Source organism: Antechinus flavipes, chromosome 2, assembly GCF_016432865.1.
Source record: "Antechinus flavipes isolate AdamAnt ecotype Samford, QLD, Australia chromosome 2, AdamAnt_v2, whole genome shotgun sequence".
Lineage (NCBI taxonomy): Eukaryota > Metazoa > Chordata > Mammalia > Dasyuromorphia > Dasyuridae > Antechinus > Antechinus flavipes.
In genome coordinates, this window is record NC_067399.1 from 396,669,940 (window position 1) to 396,688,607 (window position 18,668).

Genomic DNA, 18,668 nt, shown 5'->3' on the forward strand with positions numbered 1-18,668 from the left:
TATTTCTTTCTGGTTGCTTGCAATATTTTCTCCTTGACCTGGGAACTCTGGAATTTGTCTATTAGATTCCTGAGAGTTTTCATTTTGGGATCTCTTTCAGTAGGTGATTGGTAATTTTTTTCAGTTTCTGTTTTACTCTCTGGTTTTAGGATCTTGGAGCATTTTTTTTTTTTTCTTGAAAAATGATGTTTAGGCTCTTTTTTGATTCTGGCTTCAAATAGTCCAATTATTCTTAGATGATCTTTCCCTGATTTTTTTTTTTTTTTTCAGGTCTCTTGTTTTTTTCCCCAATGAAATAGTTCACATTTCCTTCTATTTTTTTTCATTTTTTTTATTTTGTTTTATTGTTTCTTCTTGTTTTAAGTCATTAGCTTCTGCTTGCTAAATTCTGATTTTTAAAGAATTTTGTATCTCTCCTTTTCCATTTGATAAATTCCACTTTAAAAAAAAAATTATTTTATAACTTTTTATTGACAGAACCCATGCCAGGGTAATTTTTTACAGCATTATCCCTTGCACTCACTTCTGTTCTGATTTTTCCCCTCCCTCCCTCCACCCCTCCCCCAGATGGCAAGCAGTCCTGTATATGTTAAATATGTTGCAGTTTATCCTTGATACAATATATGTATGCAGAACCGAACAGTTCTCTTGTTGCACAGGGAAAATTGCATTCAGAAAGTAGAAATAACCCAGGAAGAAAGACAAAAATCAAACAGTTTACATTCATTTCCCAGTGTTCTTTCTTTGGGTGTAGCTGCTTCTGTCCATCCTTGGTCAATTGAAACTGAGTTAGGTTTCTTTGTCAAAGAAATCCACTTCCATCAGAATACATCTTCACACAGTATTGTTGTTGAAATATATAATGATCTCCTGGTGTTGCTCATTTCACTCAGCATCAATTCATGTAAGTCTCTCCAAGCCTCTCTGTATTCATCCTTCTGGTCATTTCTTACACAACAATAATATTCCATACCATTCATATACCACAATTTACCCAACCATTCTCCAATTAATGGGCATCCATTCAATTTCCAATTTCTAGCCACTACAAACAGGGCTGCCACAAATATTTTGGCACATACAGGTCCCTTTCCCTTCTTTAGTATTTCTTTGGAATATAAGCCCAGAAGTAACACTACTGGATCAAAGGTGCACAGTTTGATAACTTTTTGGGCGTAATTCCAGATTGTTCTCCAGAATGGTTGGATTCGTTCACAACTCCACCAACAAGGCATCAGTGTCCCAGTTTTCCCGCATCCCATCCAACATTCAGCATTATCTTTTCCTGTCATCTTAGCCAATCTGACAGGTGTGTAGTGGTATCTCAGAGTTGTCTTAATTTGCATTTCTCTGATCAATAGTAATTTGGAACACTTTCATATGAGTGGTAATAGTTTCAATTTCATCATCTGAAAATTGTTCATATTCTTTGACCATTTATCAGTTGGAGAATGGCTTGATTTCTTTTTTTAAATAATTTTTTATTGATAGAACGCATGCCAGGGTAATTTTTTACAGCATTATCCCTTGCATTCATTTCTGTTCCGATTTTTCCCCTCCCTCCCTCCACCCCTTCCCCAGATGGCAAGAGTCCTTTACATGTTGAATGGGTTGCAGTATATCCTAGATACAATATATGTGTGCAGAACTGAACAGTTTTCTTGTTGCACAGGGAGAATTGAATTCAGAAGGTATAAATAACCCGGGAGGAAAAACATAAATGCAAGCAGTTTATATTCATTTCCAGTGTTCTTTCTCTGGGTGTAGCTGCTTCTGTCCATCTTTCATCAATTAAGGCTCTCTTTATCAAAGAGGTCCATTTCCATCAGAATACATCCTCAAACAGTATCATTGTTGAGGTATATAATGATCTCCTGGTTCTGCTCATTTCACTCAGCATCAGTTCATGTAAGTCTCGCCAGTCCTCTCTGTATTCATCCTGCTGGTCTTTCCTTACAGAACAATAATATTCCATAACGTTCATATACCACGATTTACTCAACCATTCTCCAATTGATGGACATCCTTTCATTTTCCAGCTTCTAGCCACTACAAACAGGGCTGCCACAAACATTCTTGCACATACAGGTCCCTTTCCTTTCTTTAGTATCTCTTTGGGGTATAAGCCCAGTAGAAACACTGCTGGATCAAAGGATATGCACAGCTTGATAACTTTTTGAGCATAGTTCCAAATTGCTCTCCAGAATGGCTGGATGTGTTCACAGTTCCACCAACAATGTATCAGTGTCCCTGTTTTCTCACATCCCCTCCAACATTCCCCATTATCTTTCCCTGTCATTCTAGCCAATCTGACAGGTGTGTAGTGGTATCTCAGAGTTGTCTTAATTTGCATTTCTCTGATTAATAATGATTTGGAGCATATTTTCATATGTCTATAAATAGTTTCAATTTCTTCATCTGAGAATTGTCTGTTCATATCCTTTGACCATTTATCAATTGGAGAATGGTTTGATTTCTTATAGATTAGGGTCAGTTCTCTATATATTTTGGAAATGAGACCTTTATCAGAACCTTTAACTGTGAAGATGTTTTTCCAGTTTGTTGCTTCCCTTCTAATCTTGTTTGCATTAATTTTGTTTGTACAAAGGCTTTTTAATTTGATATAATCAAAATTTTCTATTTTGTGATCAATAATGGTCTCTAGTTCATTTTTGGTCACAAATTTCTTTCTCCTCCACAAGTCTTAGAGGTAAATTATCCTTTGTTTCTCTAATTTATTTATAATCTCGTTCTTTATGCCTAAATCATGGACCCATTTTGATCTTATCTTGGTATATGGTGTTGTGTGGGTCCATGCCTACAAATTCCAATTTTTAAGGCATTCTTTTTCTTCCGTGGATTTTTATGCTGCTTTTATCATTTGGCCTATTTTGTTAATTTCTTCAGTATTTTTTTTGGTGCTTCATTTACTAAGCTAATGACTCATTCTCATGCTTTTCTTGCATCAGTGGCATTTCTTTTCCTAGTTTTTCTCTTACTTATCTCATTTGATTTTTAATATCTGTTTTTAGCTCTTCCAGAAATTCTTTCTGGGCCTGAGACCAATTTACATTTTTGAGGCTTTGGATGTAGCAGTTTGTTTTCTTCTGAGTTTGTCTTGATCTTCCCTAGTAACTTTCTGTGGTCAAGTTCTTTGATCATTTTTCCATCCTATTTCTTGATTTTTTAACTTTCTATGAAAGTTGGGCTCTGCTCCCATAGTGGAGGGGGGGACTGTTCCAAGCTTTAGTTTTTTTGTATAACTTTTGTCAGAAATAATTCTGAAGATCTGTAACTTTTCTCTTCTTCCAAAATGGTATGATCTAAGGAGCAAGTGGACCTACTACTCTTCTGCTCTGTGCCCTTGTCTGTTAGCTACCATAAGCACTCTTCTCTGCTGTGGCACTGTCATCAGAGTTCTTGCTCCTCTACAGCTGTCTGCTTTGATGTGCCAGTGCTTTTTTCCCTGGGTCTGTGACCTGGACACATGGTCAATACAACAATCCTCTATCAAGTGCCAGCAAAGGGATCCTGGTAATCTCCTTCTAGCAGTTTTCTGATCTTTTTATAGTTTGTAGTTTCACTTGATTCAGTTGCCCCTAAGGCCTGCTCCTGATTTGCCCAGGTGTCACCTTGCTGCTGTCTTATTGGATAATTGTGGGATGGCCTGTATTCCACTTTGTAGTGAGACAAACCTTTTTCTGCCAATCTTCTAAGTCTCCTTGGGTTAGCAAAGTGTTTAACTTATTCCTTTCGTGGGTTCTGCTGCGCCAAAATTTGTTTGCGGCATTGTTTTAAAGTTGTTTGGCTGAGAATTTGGGAAAACTTAGATGAATACCTGCCTTTTTTCTGTCATCTTGGCTGTTCGTGTTTGTAATTCAAGCACTAGGCTAGCCAGATTTGATAACTCATCACCAAAAGATAGTTTTCCAAACTGTGGTAGGTACAGTGATCAAAATTATTGAATATTTTTGAAGTACTCTAAATCATTTTAAATTGTTTAAATTCATATTCTGATCCTGAAGGGTAAAATAACTGGTTTTGCAGTAATATAGAATTTCCCTGTACTCTGTCTCCATATTATTACATAATTTTGCAAAGAGCCTTTTAATTGAGTTGTAAGTTCATTATTCTGCTAAATAAATAAAATATTTTTTATTGTCTTTTTTTTAAGGAGAAATTAAACTTTTTGTAATGAGTAAATAACTGGTTTTGGGGAGGTTTAGTTGTGGTATGTGGAAGCTTTAAAGTACAATAGGTACTTAATAAATATTGATGGATCAGTTGAAGTACAAAAAAGAAAATATTATTCACTACCATTTATTATCATTGGATTCAGAAGTCCTGTTACAGATGATGAGGAATGCCTAAGATATTAATTTTATCTTAATGTTTGAGCTACAGGTAGCATGAAAACTGATAAACTGAAGTTATTTTGAATAGTTACATGAAGACCACACTGGTAAAATGAGAATTTTTCCAGAGAAAATTATAACAGATACTTAAAATTTTTATTGATATTTTTGTTTTTATATAGCCTGTACTTATTTCCTTCTACTTATTTATGTCCCTGTATTTCCCATGCCCCCAAAGTCTTAATGCACTTTTAAGCTATTAAATAAAGCTTTAGCTACAATAAGATTTTTGGATACCTTCTATAATAATTTCCACATATATACCCTCATTCCTGCCCCCTTTCATTTCATATAGTAAAGAATAAAAAAGTGAGAAACAACAGTTTAGCAAACCAAAAAAGCCTTATGTATTGAGGTCCAAAAGGAAACATTCCTTAGTGGGGCATCTGGAGTAAAAAAGGAAATTATGAAAATGAAAAGAGGGTTAGTGAGCAGGAAATTGACTTCTAAGAAGTCCTAGAAATGGTCATGCCAAATGCAGCTCAATTCTAGATGATTACTGTACAGAGGCCATTATTTTTTGCTTTTATCTTCAGGAGCTGAGCTGTTATCTCTACAGGGTGTGTCTGACTCCCAAAATATACTTGGTAAGAGTAAATATTGTGCTAATTTTTCACATATTTTATATTATTATTATTTTTTTTGCTGTGGAATGATAAACAATACCATTTGCCTTATTTTACAACTAGTTCAATTCAGCCATGATAAATGAGTAAAAATTTGCCTTATTTTGTAGAACCTTGTGTTTTTTGAATAGTAACTGACTACATTTGTTATTTGAATTACATTTCAGACCAGATAAATTTATATACAATTTGAATTTTAAACATTATTTTATTGATATACTTAGTTTGACTGAAGGAATAAGTTTCATAGAGTTTTGGAAAGTCTTAGAAGACCATAACAAAGAAAGTGTTTTTGGGGGTAGAAATTGATTTTTTGACACACTTAATTGCATCAACTAATCTTCCTTCCTTCCTACTACATTCCTATTTTCTTTTCTTTTTTAAATTTTTAAACATTTTTATTTCAAGTTTTGAGTTCCAAATTCTATTCTTAGCTCCAGCTCTCTCCCTTCTTTTCCCTCACCCCTCCCAGAGATAGTAAGCAATCAGATATAGGTTATACATGTGCAATTATGTAAAGCATTTCTATATTTGTTATTTTGTACAAAAAGACTTGAATAAAAGAAAAAAGATAGAAAATGAAATAGCATACTTCAGTTTCTATTCAAATAATATCGGTTCTTTGGAGGTACATAGTATGCTTCGTTATTTGGGATTGGATGATATTCTTGATGTGCACGTATAAATCTTCATTGTCTTCAAGTCTTTAGACTCTTCCATTACTAATCTCAAGCTATATACCAACAAACTATTTGCCATTGTCCTCCATACCTGCTTTTATGTTGAAGCCAGTGAGAATCAAGAGTATATGTTCACTTATCAGGATCTTGCTAGAATTTCTCTACTGCTTCATGAATTCTAACAGATAGAGATTCATCACCTCCAGTGATCTTCATGATAATATTTTTGCTTAAGTTAGTATTATTAAATTAAATCATAATCACTTGATTTCATTCAAGACTGGGTGGTCTAGTAACTTGTGAAATGATTGAACAGTCAATCCTAAATATGTGTGGGTTTTGTATTTGAAAATTTGCCACTTTCTAAAATTTGTAATCCAAAAATCAATACTGTCCACATTTTTTGTGGTCATTTAGGGGCATATACCAAGTAGTTAAAAAATTTGAGTCATTTAATTACATATTCCCAGCTGAGTCCAACAAGTCAATGCTCTGCCTTCTTGCTCTTAATCGTATAAACAAGTATCCTTTTCATAGTTGTTTAGTGCCATGTCTTTTACATTTTTCTACCTTTTTGTTGATTTTGTTGTTTAAAAAGGCTGAGAAACATAGTGCTGAATTTTTGTTTAGTTTGCCTAAGCACAGGAACTCTGACATGCCTCATGGAGAAATACATGTATGCTTATTAATCTTGAGCTTAATGTTAATGATTCAACAATATAGCATATTCAGAAAAAGAAACAGGAAATTCACCGATTTTTACTTGAGGCTACTCTAGAAAGTACTAAAGTAAATGTGACTAGAGACAGGAATCTAATGTTGTACTTCCTTGAGAGGTAATGGTCCAGTATTCATAAATTTAGTGTCCCCAGAGTCTTTATAGAACATAACTGCTGTAAGTGGTGAGAATTAAATGTGTCTCTTTGCCTTTGGACATATGATGAAATGAATTCTACCAATTCCTTTACTGGTCTCTTCATTGACTACTTTTATTCCTCCAATTTCTTTTTCTTGTCGCTGTAATTAACATTTCTAAAATAATATTGAATGATTGTGATGATAATGGACATCCTTGTTTCAACCCTAATCTTATTGGGAAGGTTTCAAGTTTATATATATTAAAGACAAAGCTTGTTCTTGGTTTTAGATAGATGCTGCTTAAATTTTAAGAAAGAGGACGTATAGGTTGTCCTTCCATTTATTTATCTGAATCTTCCTTTTGTCTTTTGACTTTATCAGGACACTAAATTCTGATGTAGTTCATTTCTTCCTTTTTTCATGTCAGTGTTTGTTGTACATGTATACACACATAGAAATGATGTTCATTTCTTTTTTCATTTAATTTTCTGTTGTACAGAAAAACTAATTACAATGTCAATAGTTGACAGAATTTGAAAGTGAAAATTAATATATGTAAATGTATGTGAATAGTTATATGTACACCCACACTTTGGCAAGAGGAAAAAATAGAGTACCAAACAGTTAAATTGATGCTTAAGTGACTGGTCCAAAAACATTAAGCTTTGTTATAATCTTTCTGGTTTGTCATAGAGCTTTTGAAAGTCTGGGGTAAATGGCATGCTACAATGAAACAACAGAGTAGGATTTTTATATAAACTGTCACAAGGAAGTTGTTTTAGCATTTTTTGCCAAGGATGCTTTCAAAATAACCAGCTTTGCCAATCAGTTTTTCTTTTTCTTGTTCTTTTTTTTTTTTTTTTTTTTTTTTAAGAATTAAATATATGGGGGAAAATGTTCTAAATTATTTTAGGGGTTAGTTTTCTATTTTTATTTTATTCTTTTTAAATTTTTAAAATTCCTTTTTTCAATTAACAAAAACTCACCTTTTCTCCTTCCCCCTTTTTTTCTCCCTAATACTTTTGCCTTTTGAGAAAAATAAAAACTATGTATATTCAAGGAAAACAAATTCCAACATTAGCCATACCCTCCAATATATGTCTTAATCATACTTGGTCTATTCTCGGTCTCAAGATGAGTTAATTGGCATGTTTCATCATGAGTTCTTTGGAATCATGATTGATCATAGCTCACTTTGTTAATTGGAGTTCCTCAGACTTTCAAAGCTGTTGATCTTTTTCAATATTATTATAATATAAAGTTGTTTTCCTGTTTTTTTTTGCATTCTGCTTTATTTAGTTCATGTAGACCTCAGTTTCTTCTACAATCATTCACTTCATTACAACACAAAAGTGTTCTGTCACATTGCTAAATCATAACTTGTTCAACCATTCTTCAATTTTTCAACTTTTTGCCACTTACAAAAAGATGCTGTGGTTTTTATTTTGTTTGTTTGTTTGTTTTTTAATGTTGGTCCTTTTTCTCTTCATTAAGTTTCTTTAAGGTATAGATGCAGTAAAGTGGTATCAGTGGATCAAATAGTTTATTAGTTTTTTAAGCATAGTTCCATTGCTTTTTAGAATGGCTGGACCATTTCATAGTTCTTCTGAGTGCATTAATGTACGTTTTTCCATATCTCTCTCAGCATTTTCTTTGTCTTATTTTTGGACAACTTTGTCAGCCTTTGTGTATAAACATTTTTAATGTGCATTTTTTTATAGTAATTTAAAGCAGTAGTGTCAAACTCAAAGAATAGTGGAGCCATTAAACATTACATAAGGATTCCTGATGATGGTCTGTTGACTTAGAAAACCACATATCGACTTTCTCTTTATTCTCTTTGTTCTGTTGTATTTTTAGCTATTTTGTTCAATACTTCCAAATTACATTTTAATTTCCAAACAGTCAGTGCCTGTTTGACGTACCTGATTAAGTGCCTTTTTTCCACATGTTCCTATAGATAGCTTGAATTTTATTACTCTGAACAGTACCTGTTTATATATCATTTTACTATTTGTCAATTGGGGAATGGATCTGATTATTACAACTTTGAATTATTTCTCAGTAATTCTAGAAATGATACCTTAATCAGAGAAACTTGCTGCAAAGATTTTTTTTCCCCTCTCATTTACCCGCTTCTCATCCAATTTAAACTAAATTAGTTTTGTTTGTGCAAGAACGTTTTCATTCTGTGTAATTAAAATGGTCAATTTTGCCTCATTTGATTTTCTCTGTTGTTTGGTCATAAATGCTTTCCTCTAATCATGGGTAATTTCTTCCTTGCTTCTCTACTTTCAAGGCTTAAGTTGCTTTTAAGTTGAAATACCTGGCACTTTGGATCTCATTTATTATTTTTGACAGGCTTTTAAAAAAATTTGAGTTCCGAATTCTCTTCTTGTCTCTAGTTTCTCCTGCATCTATTGAGAAAGCAAGCAATATGATATGAAATAGTCATCAAAAACATTTACATCTTAGTTATATTGCCAAAAAAAAAGTAAGAAAACTAAAATGGAAAAAATGCATTCCAAATGGTATTCAAGAGTTCAGCAGTTCTTTCCCTGGAGTTGGAGAGCAGTTTTCATTATCAGTCCTTCAGTACTGTCTTGGATCTTTGTATTGATCAGTCTTTCACAGTTTGTCATTATAATGTTGCTTTTATTGTATATAATGAACTCTTAGTTTAGCTCACTTCAATCTGTATTGGATCATAAAGATCTTATAGCACAATATTACTCCCTCTTAATAATATGCCACAACTTGTTCAACCATTCCACAGTTGATGGGTATGCCTTCACTTTCTAGTCATTTCTCCCTTAATGGGTGTCCCTGCACTTTCCATTTCATTATCACCACAAAAGTAGAGTGATATAAGTGTATTTGTACATATAGATCTTTTCCTTTGATCTCTTTGGGATCTAGATCTAGTTGTGGTATTAGCTGGGTCTGAGTATGAAGTGCCTTTAAGGCATATTTCTGAGTTGTTCTCCAGAATGGTCCAACTAATTTACAGCCAACAGTGCATTAGTGTACCTGTTCTACATCCATTCCAGTATTTGTCATTTACCTTTTCTGTTATGTTAGTTAATATAATAGGTGTAAGGAGGAGTATCTCAAGAGTTGTTTTAATTTGCATTTTTCTAGTTATTAGTAATTTATAGCATTTTTCATATGATTTGATAACTTTGATTTCTTTTTTAAAACTTGCCTCTTCATATCCTTTGACCATTTGTCATTCGGGGGATGGCTCCTATTTTGAGAAATGTTTTATTCAATTCCTATATATTTGAGAATATATATCTTTATCAGAAAAACTAGCTATAAACATTTTTGATATTCCTTTGTTTCCTATGATACCTTTTAGCAAAAAGAGATACCTATGATCTCTTTTAAAGGCAAACTTTTATTTTTTTATTTGAGATCATCATTCCTACTCCTGCATTTTTTGCTTCAGCTGAAACATTTAAGATTCTGCTGTAGTTCTTTATTTTAACTCTATTTGTATCTATCTATTTCAGGTATGTTTCTTATAAACAATATATTGTTGGATTCTCATTTCTAATTCATTTTGCTGTTGGTTTCTGGTTTGGGGGCTGAGTTCATCTCATTCATATTCAGTAATTATAACTGCATTTTCCTCTATCATATTTTATTTGTCTTTCTTTTTACCATGTTCCTTCTCAAAAATTTCTTTTGCTTCTGACTGTTGTTAATCCCCAACCTTTCTCCCTTTTGCTTATCCTCTTCCCTTCCTACTTCCCTGTTGGTTAAGATCGATTTCTGTGCCCACCTGAGTATGTATCTACTTACCTTTTTGAGCCATTTCCATTGAGCATAAAGTTCAAATGTTGCTCTACCTACCTCTTTGTTTTCTCTTCCACTGTAAATTTAAGTTCTTTGTGATCCTCTTTCTTATGAGATCATTTTCTGTGTTCTCACTTCCCTCTACTCCCAGCATATTCCCTTTTCTCCTTCTTTTTTTTGAGTTCATCTTAACACAATAGATTCAATTGCCCTAATAATATTAAAGTTCTAAGGAGTTATATGTTATCTTCCCATGTAGGAATATAAAAAGTTTATGCTTATTGAATCCCTTTGAGTTAGTTCTCTTTCCCATTTACCTTTCTATGCTTCTCGTGTCTTTTGTTTAAACATTAGATGTATGTTTAGCTCTTATCTTTTCATCAGGAATGCTTGAAAGTCCTGTATTTCATTAAATGTTATTTTCCTCCCTTCCTTCCTTTCCCCCTGAAAGATTATACTCAGTTTTTCTGGGTAGGTTACTCTTGGTAACCTACTTTGTGGTCCTGTGGAATATCTTATTCCAAGCTTTCTGTTCCTGTTAAGTGGAAGCTGCTACATTTTGTGTGACATCTAACTGTAGTTCCGTGATATTTAAATGATTTGTTTTGGCTTTTGGCAGTATTTTCTCCTTGAACTGAGAACTTTGGAATTTGGCATATTCTTGGAAGTTTTCATTTTGAGATCTCTTTCAGGAGGTGATTAGTGGATTCTTTCAATTTCTATTTTACTCTGGATTTCTAATGTATCATCAGGACACTGATCGATTTCTTGAAAGCTGATATCTACGCTCTTTTTTTTGATAATGACTTTTGGGTAATTTCTTTACTTGAAATTGTTAAATTATCTTTCCTCAATTCATTTTCTAGGTCAGTTGTTTTTCCAATGAGATATTTTATACTTTTTTCACTTTTAAAATCTTTTTTATTATTATTTTCTTGATGTTTTATTAACATTCACTTATTCAATTCTGATTTTTCATTTATTTATTTATTTGTTTATTTTTGTTGAAGCAGTCAAGGTTAAGTCATACAACTTATAAGTGTTAAGTGTCTGAGGTGAGATTTGAACTCGGGTTCTCCTCATGATCAGGGCCAGTGCTCTATCCACTATATTATTATTATTATTATTATTTTTTTTTTTTTTTTTGATCATTGCTTTTAATATCAAGTCAGTTTTGGCAATTAAAATCCAGGAACTTAATAGGTTGACAAGCTGGGCTAAGCCTTTTTTTGTTTTGTTTTTTGTTTTTTTTGTTTGTTTGTTTTTAGTTTTTTTAAAAAACTTTTTATTGACAGAACCCATGCCAGGGTAATTTTTTACAGCATTATCCCTTGCACTCACTTCTGTTCTGAGTTTTCCCCTTCCTCCCTCCACCCCCTCCCCCAGATGGCAAGCAGTCCTTTACATGTTAAATAGGTTACAGTATATCCTAGATACAATATATGTGTGCAGAACCGAACATTTCTCTTGTTGCACAGAGAGAATTGGATTCAGAAGGTATAAATAACCCGGGAAGAAAAACAAAAATGCAAGCAGTTTATATTCATTTCCCAGTGTTCTTTCTTTGGGTGTAGCTGCTTCTGTCCATCCTTGATCAATTGAAACTGAATTAGCTCTCTTTATTGAAGAGATCCGCTTCCATCAGAATACATCCTCAAACAGTATCGTTGTTGAGGTATATAATGATCTCCTGGTTCTGCTCATTTCACTTAGCATCAGTTCATGTAAGTCTCGCCAGTCCTCTCTGTATTCATCCTGCTGGTCATTCCTTACAGAACAATAATATTCCATACCATTCATATACCACAGTTTACTCAACCATTCTCCATTTGATGGGCATCCATTCATTTTCCAGCTTCTAGCCACTACAAACAGGGCTGCCACAAACATTTTGGCACATACAGGTCCCTTTCCCTTCTTTAGTATCTCTTTGGGGCATAAGCCCAGTAGTAACACTGCTGGATCAAAGGGCACAGTTGGATAAATTTTTGAGCATAGTTCCGAATATCTACTATATTATTTAGCTGCCTCCATCAATTCTGATTTTAAGGAATTGCTTTCCTAAGTGAGCTTTTATTCCTTTTTTACCACTGGATTTTTCTACCTCTTATAGTAAAAACTATTAGGTGAATTTTTTTCCCCCTCTGGCAATTGGGGTTAAGTGACTTGCCCAGGATCACACAGCTAGGACTTTTAAGTGTCTTAGGACAGATTTGAACTCAGGTCCTCCTGACTTCAGGGCTGGTGCTCTATCTACTGTGCCACCTAGCTGTCCCATGAATTTTGTTTTTTAAGGTGTTATTTTCTTCAACATTTTTGTGCCTTTCATCAAGCAGTGAATTCTTTTTTCATGATTTCCTTGCATTACTCTCATTTCTTTCTTTCTTTTTTTTAATATAGCTTTTTATTTACAAGTTATATGCATGGGTAATTTTACAGCATTGACAATCGCCAAACCTTTTGTTCCAATTTTTCCCCTCATTCCCTCCACCCCCTCCCCCAGATGGCAGGTTGACCAATACATGTTAAATATATTAAAGTATAAACTAAATATTAATATAAGTATACATGTCCAAAGAGTTATTTTGCTATACAAAAAGAATCGGAGTTTGAAATTGTGTACCGTTAGCTTGTGAAGGAAATCAAAAATGCAGGCAGACAAAAATATAGGGATTGGGAATTCTATGTAATGGTTCATAGTGCTCTCTCAGTTGTTTTGCTGGATGTAGCTGGTTCAATTCATTATTGCTCTTTCGGAACTGATTGGTTCATCTTCATTGTTGAAGAGGGTCACGTCCATCAGTATTGATCATCATATAGTATTGTTGTTGAAGTATATAATGATCTCTTGGTCCTGCTCATTTCACTCAGCATCAGTTCATCTAAGTCTCTCCAGGCCTTTCTGAAATCATCCTGTTGGTCATTTCTTACTGAACAGTAATATTCCATAACATTCATATACCACAATTTATTCAGCCATTCTCTAATTGATGAGCATCCATTCATTTTCAAGCTTCTAGCCACTACAAACAGGGCTGCCACAAACATTTTGGCATATACAGGTCCCTTTCCCTTCTTTAAAATCTCTTTGGGATATAATCCCAGTAGAAACACTGCTGGATCAAAGGGTATGCACAGTTTGATAACTTTTTGAGCATAGTTCCATATTGCTTTCCAGAATGGCTGGATGTATTCAAAATTCCACCAACAATGTATTAGTGTCCCTGTTTTCCCACATCCCCTCCAGCATTCCTTATTATCTTTCCCTGTCATGCTAGCCAGTCTGACAAATGTGTAATGGTATATTACAGAGCTGTCTTAGTTTGCATTTCTCTGATTAATAATGACTTGGAGCATCTTTTCATATGGATAGAAATAGTGTCAATTTCTTCGTCTGAGAATTGTCTGTTCATATCCTTTGACCATTTATCAATTGGAGAGTGGCTTGATTTCTTATAAATTAAGAGTCAGTTCTCTATATATTTTGGAAATGAGTCCTTTATCAGAACCTTTGACTGTAAAAATGTTTTCCCAGGTTATTGCTTCCCTTCTAATCTTGTCTGCATTAGTTTTAGTTGTACAAAAACTTTTCAATTTGATATAATCAAAATTTTCTATTTTGTGGATCAGTAATGATCTCTAGTTCTTCTTTGGTCATAAATTCCTTCCTCTTCCACAGGTCTGAGAGATTACTCTCATTTCTTTCCTGAATTTTTCCTTTAACACTCATTCTGTTTTTAAAATAGTTTTTTTAGCTCTTCCAGTAATTCTTGTGTCTTATTTCTTTTTCATTGATACTTTGCATATGGTTGTTTTTATGTTCTTTTGAATTTATGTCTTCTTTGTGGTTAGGTTTTTGTTATTAACTTATTTTTACAGCTTGTTTTTGACTTTGAATTTTGTTAAAGTTGAGCTTTGCTTACCTGAGAATGAGAAGTCTTAAGCTTCAGTTTTTTAATGATGCCTTTTTCTAGACTAGTTCTCCAAGTTTTTGATATATCCAAAGTGGTGTAATCCAGGAGAAGTGTGATCACTACTCTCCAGGTCTGTACTCAAATCTTTAACAAAGGTGGCTGCAGCCACAAGTGTTAGTGCTCCTTTCTGCCCTGGAATTCTGACACAGAACTAACTATCTTTGGGCAGTAGAGTTGCTAAATAGTACCTGATCCTTTACTAGTGCTACTATTTCTGATAAGTTGAGAGTTTCCCTTTTTATGACTCCCAAATTGAGTGCTTTCAGAACCCATTTGGCTGTGTAAAATTTTCTGATAAAACTTTTCATCTGAAAGCAGTGATAGGAATGGGAGGATGGGAATAAAAAGGGCAAAAAAACCCTCATCTTGAATAGCTTTTTAAAAAAAATTTTTAATAATAGCTTTTAAGTTTCAAAATAATGCATAGTTTTCAGCATTCACTCCTGTAAAACCCTGTATTCCAAGTTTTTCTCCCTCCCTTTTACCTTCTCTCCTAGACAACAAGCAATCCAACATATGTTAAAACATGTGCACCTCTTCTATACATATTTCCACATTTATCATGCTGCACAAGACAAATTTTAAAAAAGGTAAAAATGAGAAAGAAAAAAAAGCAAGCAAACAACAAAAAAAGTACAAATTCTGTGTTGTGATCCACATTCAGTTTCCACAGTCTTCTTTCTGGATGGAGATGGCTGTCTCCATCACAAGTTATGGAATTGACCTAAATCACTTCATTTAGCATTAGTTCATGTAAGTCCCTGTAGGCCTTTCTGAAATCATGGGTAGTTTTTGTAATTAACTTTTCTGCCCACTATATAAGGTTAGGGTCACAAACAGTGATATGTGAATGAACTTTAAAAATTGTAAAGCACTATACAAATAGAAGGTGGTGTTACTGCATTAGGTAAGAATGATTGTGATACTCTTAGCTGTCCCCAGTTTAACAGGTATGCCTCTTAGTAAATCTAGTTACTTTGTTTATTTGTTTCAGTTGTATCCAACTCTTTGTGACCCTATTTGGGATTTCTTGGCACAGATAGAATTTGCCATTTTGTTCCCTAGCTCATTTTACAGATGGAAGAATTTAGGCAAACAGGGTTTAATAACTTGCCCAAGGTCATTATAGATACTAAGTGTCTGAGGCCATATTTGAACTCAGGAAGCTGAGTCTTCCTGACTCCAGGCTTGGCAGTTTATCCATTGTGCTACTTAGCTGCCCTAGTTATTCTTAAATTATGTGTCAATAAGGATAGGGACTAAATTTCTGATTTCATTGGTGGTGTATGCATATCATTAGACATGTCTATAATTTATACTATTTATACTATAATTCTCTATAGAGAATTAGTCTAGAGCAATGCTGTCAAACTCAAATAATAACAGAAGGGGGGAGTGTAGAAAGCATACTGACTTCAAAAATCAGAAATCAGCATTATGTTTTATTGTATTTTTACTTTTATTTATTTAAAAAAAATTTCCCTTTGCATTTCATCTGGTCCTCTCCCCTATCCCTTGTGTGCTGCAATTTTGGAACACTGAGAATTGAAGTGATTTACCCATAGTCAACATAAGTATTGTTTTAGAGTGATCAAAGCTGAATGCAGATCTTTCTTGTTCTGAAAGTGATTGTTTTTTATAGCATACTGCCTGTCATTGGAGTATGTCATATATTAATATTTTCCTAAAAATATCTTTCATTTTGCAACCACTTTGCTTTTCTCAGTAATATTTATTGCACTTTTACTGAGATGATTCTTTCTGTTCTATTCAGTGGGAGGCATAATTTTTGACTCAAGAAATAAAAATTGTTTATTTTATGTCTTGAGTGCAATTTTTTTTAAATATTCATTTTTCATTTCAGTTCTGTTGCATTCATTTTCCTTTTAAGGCTGTTCCTACCTGCTTTTTATTTGGTGTATCTTCTTAACAATTGTCCATGTTGTGTTAATAAATATTAAGATAATGCATACTTTCTTACCTGAAGGCTTTCAACCAGGTAAATATTATTTCTGGAGATTGGTGCTGTAGTGAATCATTTTAGGAAATGAATTATAGAGGTATGGATTTGTTGTTGTAAGGAACTTTTTCTTAGTTCTTCCATGGCCTTCCTTTGACTATTCCTTTTAAGGATTACTGCTCTCATTTCTGATGCAGGAAGTCTTGAATAGGCAAACCTTAAGTAAATGGGTTGGGTCGATATTTTCACTAATTCTACTGGTGCATCTTTATAACATTAACCTTTGGCAACTTTTAAAAAAATTTTGTTCTCACTATATTACCTTTGTTTATGATGTACAATATACAAACATAGGTATAAAATTTTTTTAAGTATATAATTCAGTGAGCCCTGTATAAAGAGAAATGAATATTACAGATCTTCTAGTCTTGTCCTCTTTGTTCATGGATTCATTTTTCTTAACTTGAACAAATTCATAAAAAAATGTGGCTAATACTAATTGACTTTCTGTAGGAAAATAATTGAAAATAATAATTTATTATACTTTTATAGCTCTTATCAAATGTTAAAAGTAGCCTCTATAGGGAGGTGGTCAGAAATATGAATTTTCATAGATGTTACTTCCAAATAATTAGTATATATGCATTGCTGTTTTTAATAACTGAAAATTTTGCATTTGTTAAAAAAAAAGTAACAAGCCACATTTTTGCTATTTCTCAGATAAAATATTTTGAAGATATTTATGTGTATTGATTCTCCCTTTTTAATGCTAAATTATAATAATTGAGAACTAGTAAAGTAATATCAGTTAATTTCATTTTTTTGTGCAGTTTTTGAAATAATAATATGGTACTATGGCCTAAGACCTGGTCTGTGATAGATTATTTGATTCTTAGTTCCTGAAAGATAGTTGTTTAGCCCCATTGCCATTCATGTAGTTAAGGTGAGTTTGTCATCAAATTGCTCACTGTCCTTAAGATTGTTTTGCTTTATTAGCAACTGAATACATTAAAAAAAAAAAAAAAGCCCAGAGAGACAAATATTTGGATCATTGGGTGACTTTAAGTTACTTAGTGGTATTTTTCCTGTCTCCAGCCTGAACTTCACTGTATTTGGAGCAACCAACTTCATTTATAGACTTCACTTAAAGACATTTACTTCTAATTAAATAGTTTTAAATTGGACAATGATATTTTTCCACATCAAGTACAAGCTAAAATTGATTTTTAACATTGAATTTATAAAAAACATTTTAAAGTGACAGTTTAGATTTGATTTAGATTTTTCTTTAATGGTGTGAGCTATATGGGTCTTATAGAGAGGATAACTATAACTGATGATGCATATTAATTTAATGTATTTTATATGGTTACTTATAACCATATAAAAATATCTGATAATATGATTAATAAAGGCTTAAAATAGGTTTTTTTATTCATTTTTTATTAGCACCCACCACACAAGATCAGACACCAAGTTCTGCTGTTTCAGTTGCCACACCTTCAGTTAGTGTTTCAACCCCAGCTCCTACGGCTACACCTGTACAGACTGTTCCCCAGCCACACCCCCAGACGTTGCCTCCTGCAGTTCCTCATTCAGTACCTCAGCCAACAGCGGCAATACCTGCTTTTCCACCAGTAATGGTACCTCCATTTCGTGTTCCCCTTCCCGGCATGCCTATTCCACTACCAGGTAAACCAGCATCTGATAATTTTCTTATTTTTTATGTTTTTCATATGTCAGCAAGTTTGTTCTCATGTGTCTGTTGCATATGGAACTTGCCTTGAATCTCACCCATTTTAAAGTGTTTTTTTTGAGAGATTCATGGCTGATTGCAGTAATTTCTCTTTTAATTTTTGGTAAATGTATCTTTTGTTTTTGTATTTTCACACCTGATACATACACCAGTTGTTAAAGTTAGTCACATTTAAAATAAAGTTATCTTGACTATTAGCTTCAGATGTAAAAATTGATACCTTTTGGATTTATTTTATTTTAAATTCAGTATTTTTAAGGGATTGAGCCTATTAGAATAAAAGATGCTACACATTTTATGGACATTAAAGTATGAAATAAAATGTAAACTATTTAATTTAAGGAGAAAAATCTCCATAGGAATCTAGCAAAGCATTTCTATAAGAGAAAAGCCTGCACCTTTGCTTAAGCTGAAAAGTAATGAGGAAACTTTAAAGGTAGCAAAATGGTGTTCCTTTGCAAAATATAAAATAGTGATAGTATTGGATATTTCTAATTTGGCTGCTTTTGCTTCTGCCAAGGAAATTAAGAATAGTAGACTCTTAGAATGGTCCTTGGAGATTGTCTAGTCCTACCCCCTTGATTTTGTAAATGGGAAA

At 33.3% G+C, this 18,668-nt stretch overlaps 1 protein-coding gene across 8 annotated transcripts in view; it reads left to right on the top strand.

Annotated features, from left to right (window-relative positions):
- TCERG1 (transcription elongation regulator 1) overlaps positions 1-18,668 on the top strand; it is a 70,361-nt gene that overhangs the window by 16,552 nt on the left and 35,141 nt on the right. For 5 of the 8 annotated variants that reach the window (XR_007950768.1, XM_051978657.1, XM_051978660.1 and 2 more), the window contains exons 5-6: positions 4,952-5,002; positions 17,764-18,006. Coding sequence is in view for 7 of the 8 variants with exons in the window: in XM_051978657.1 (XP_051834617.1) it covers positions 4,952-5,002; positions 17,764-18,006 (294 nt within the window). In the remaining variant the exon portion in view is untranslated. The remainder of the gene's footprint in view (positions 1-4,951; positions 5,003-17,763; positions 18,007-18,668) is intronic. The other 3 variants (XM_051978659.1, XM_051978661.1, XM_051978663.1) reach the window with 1 other exon arrangement.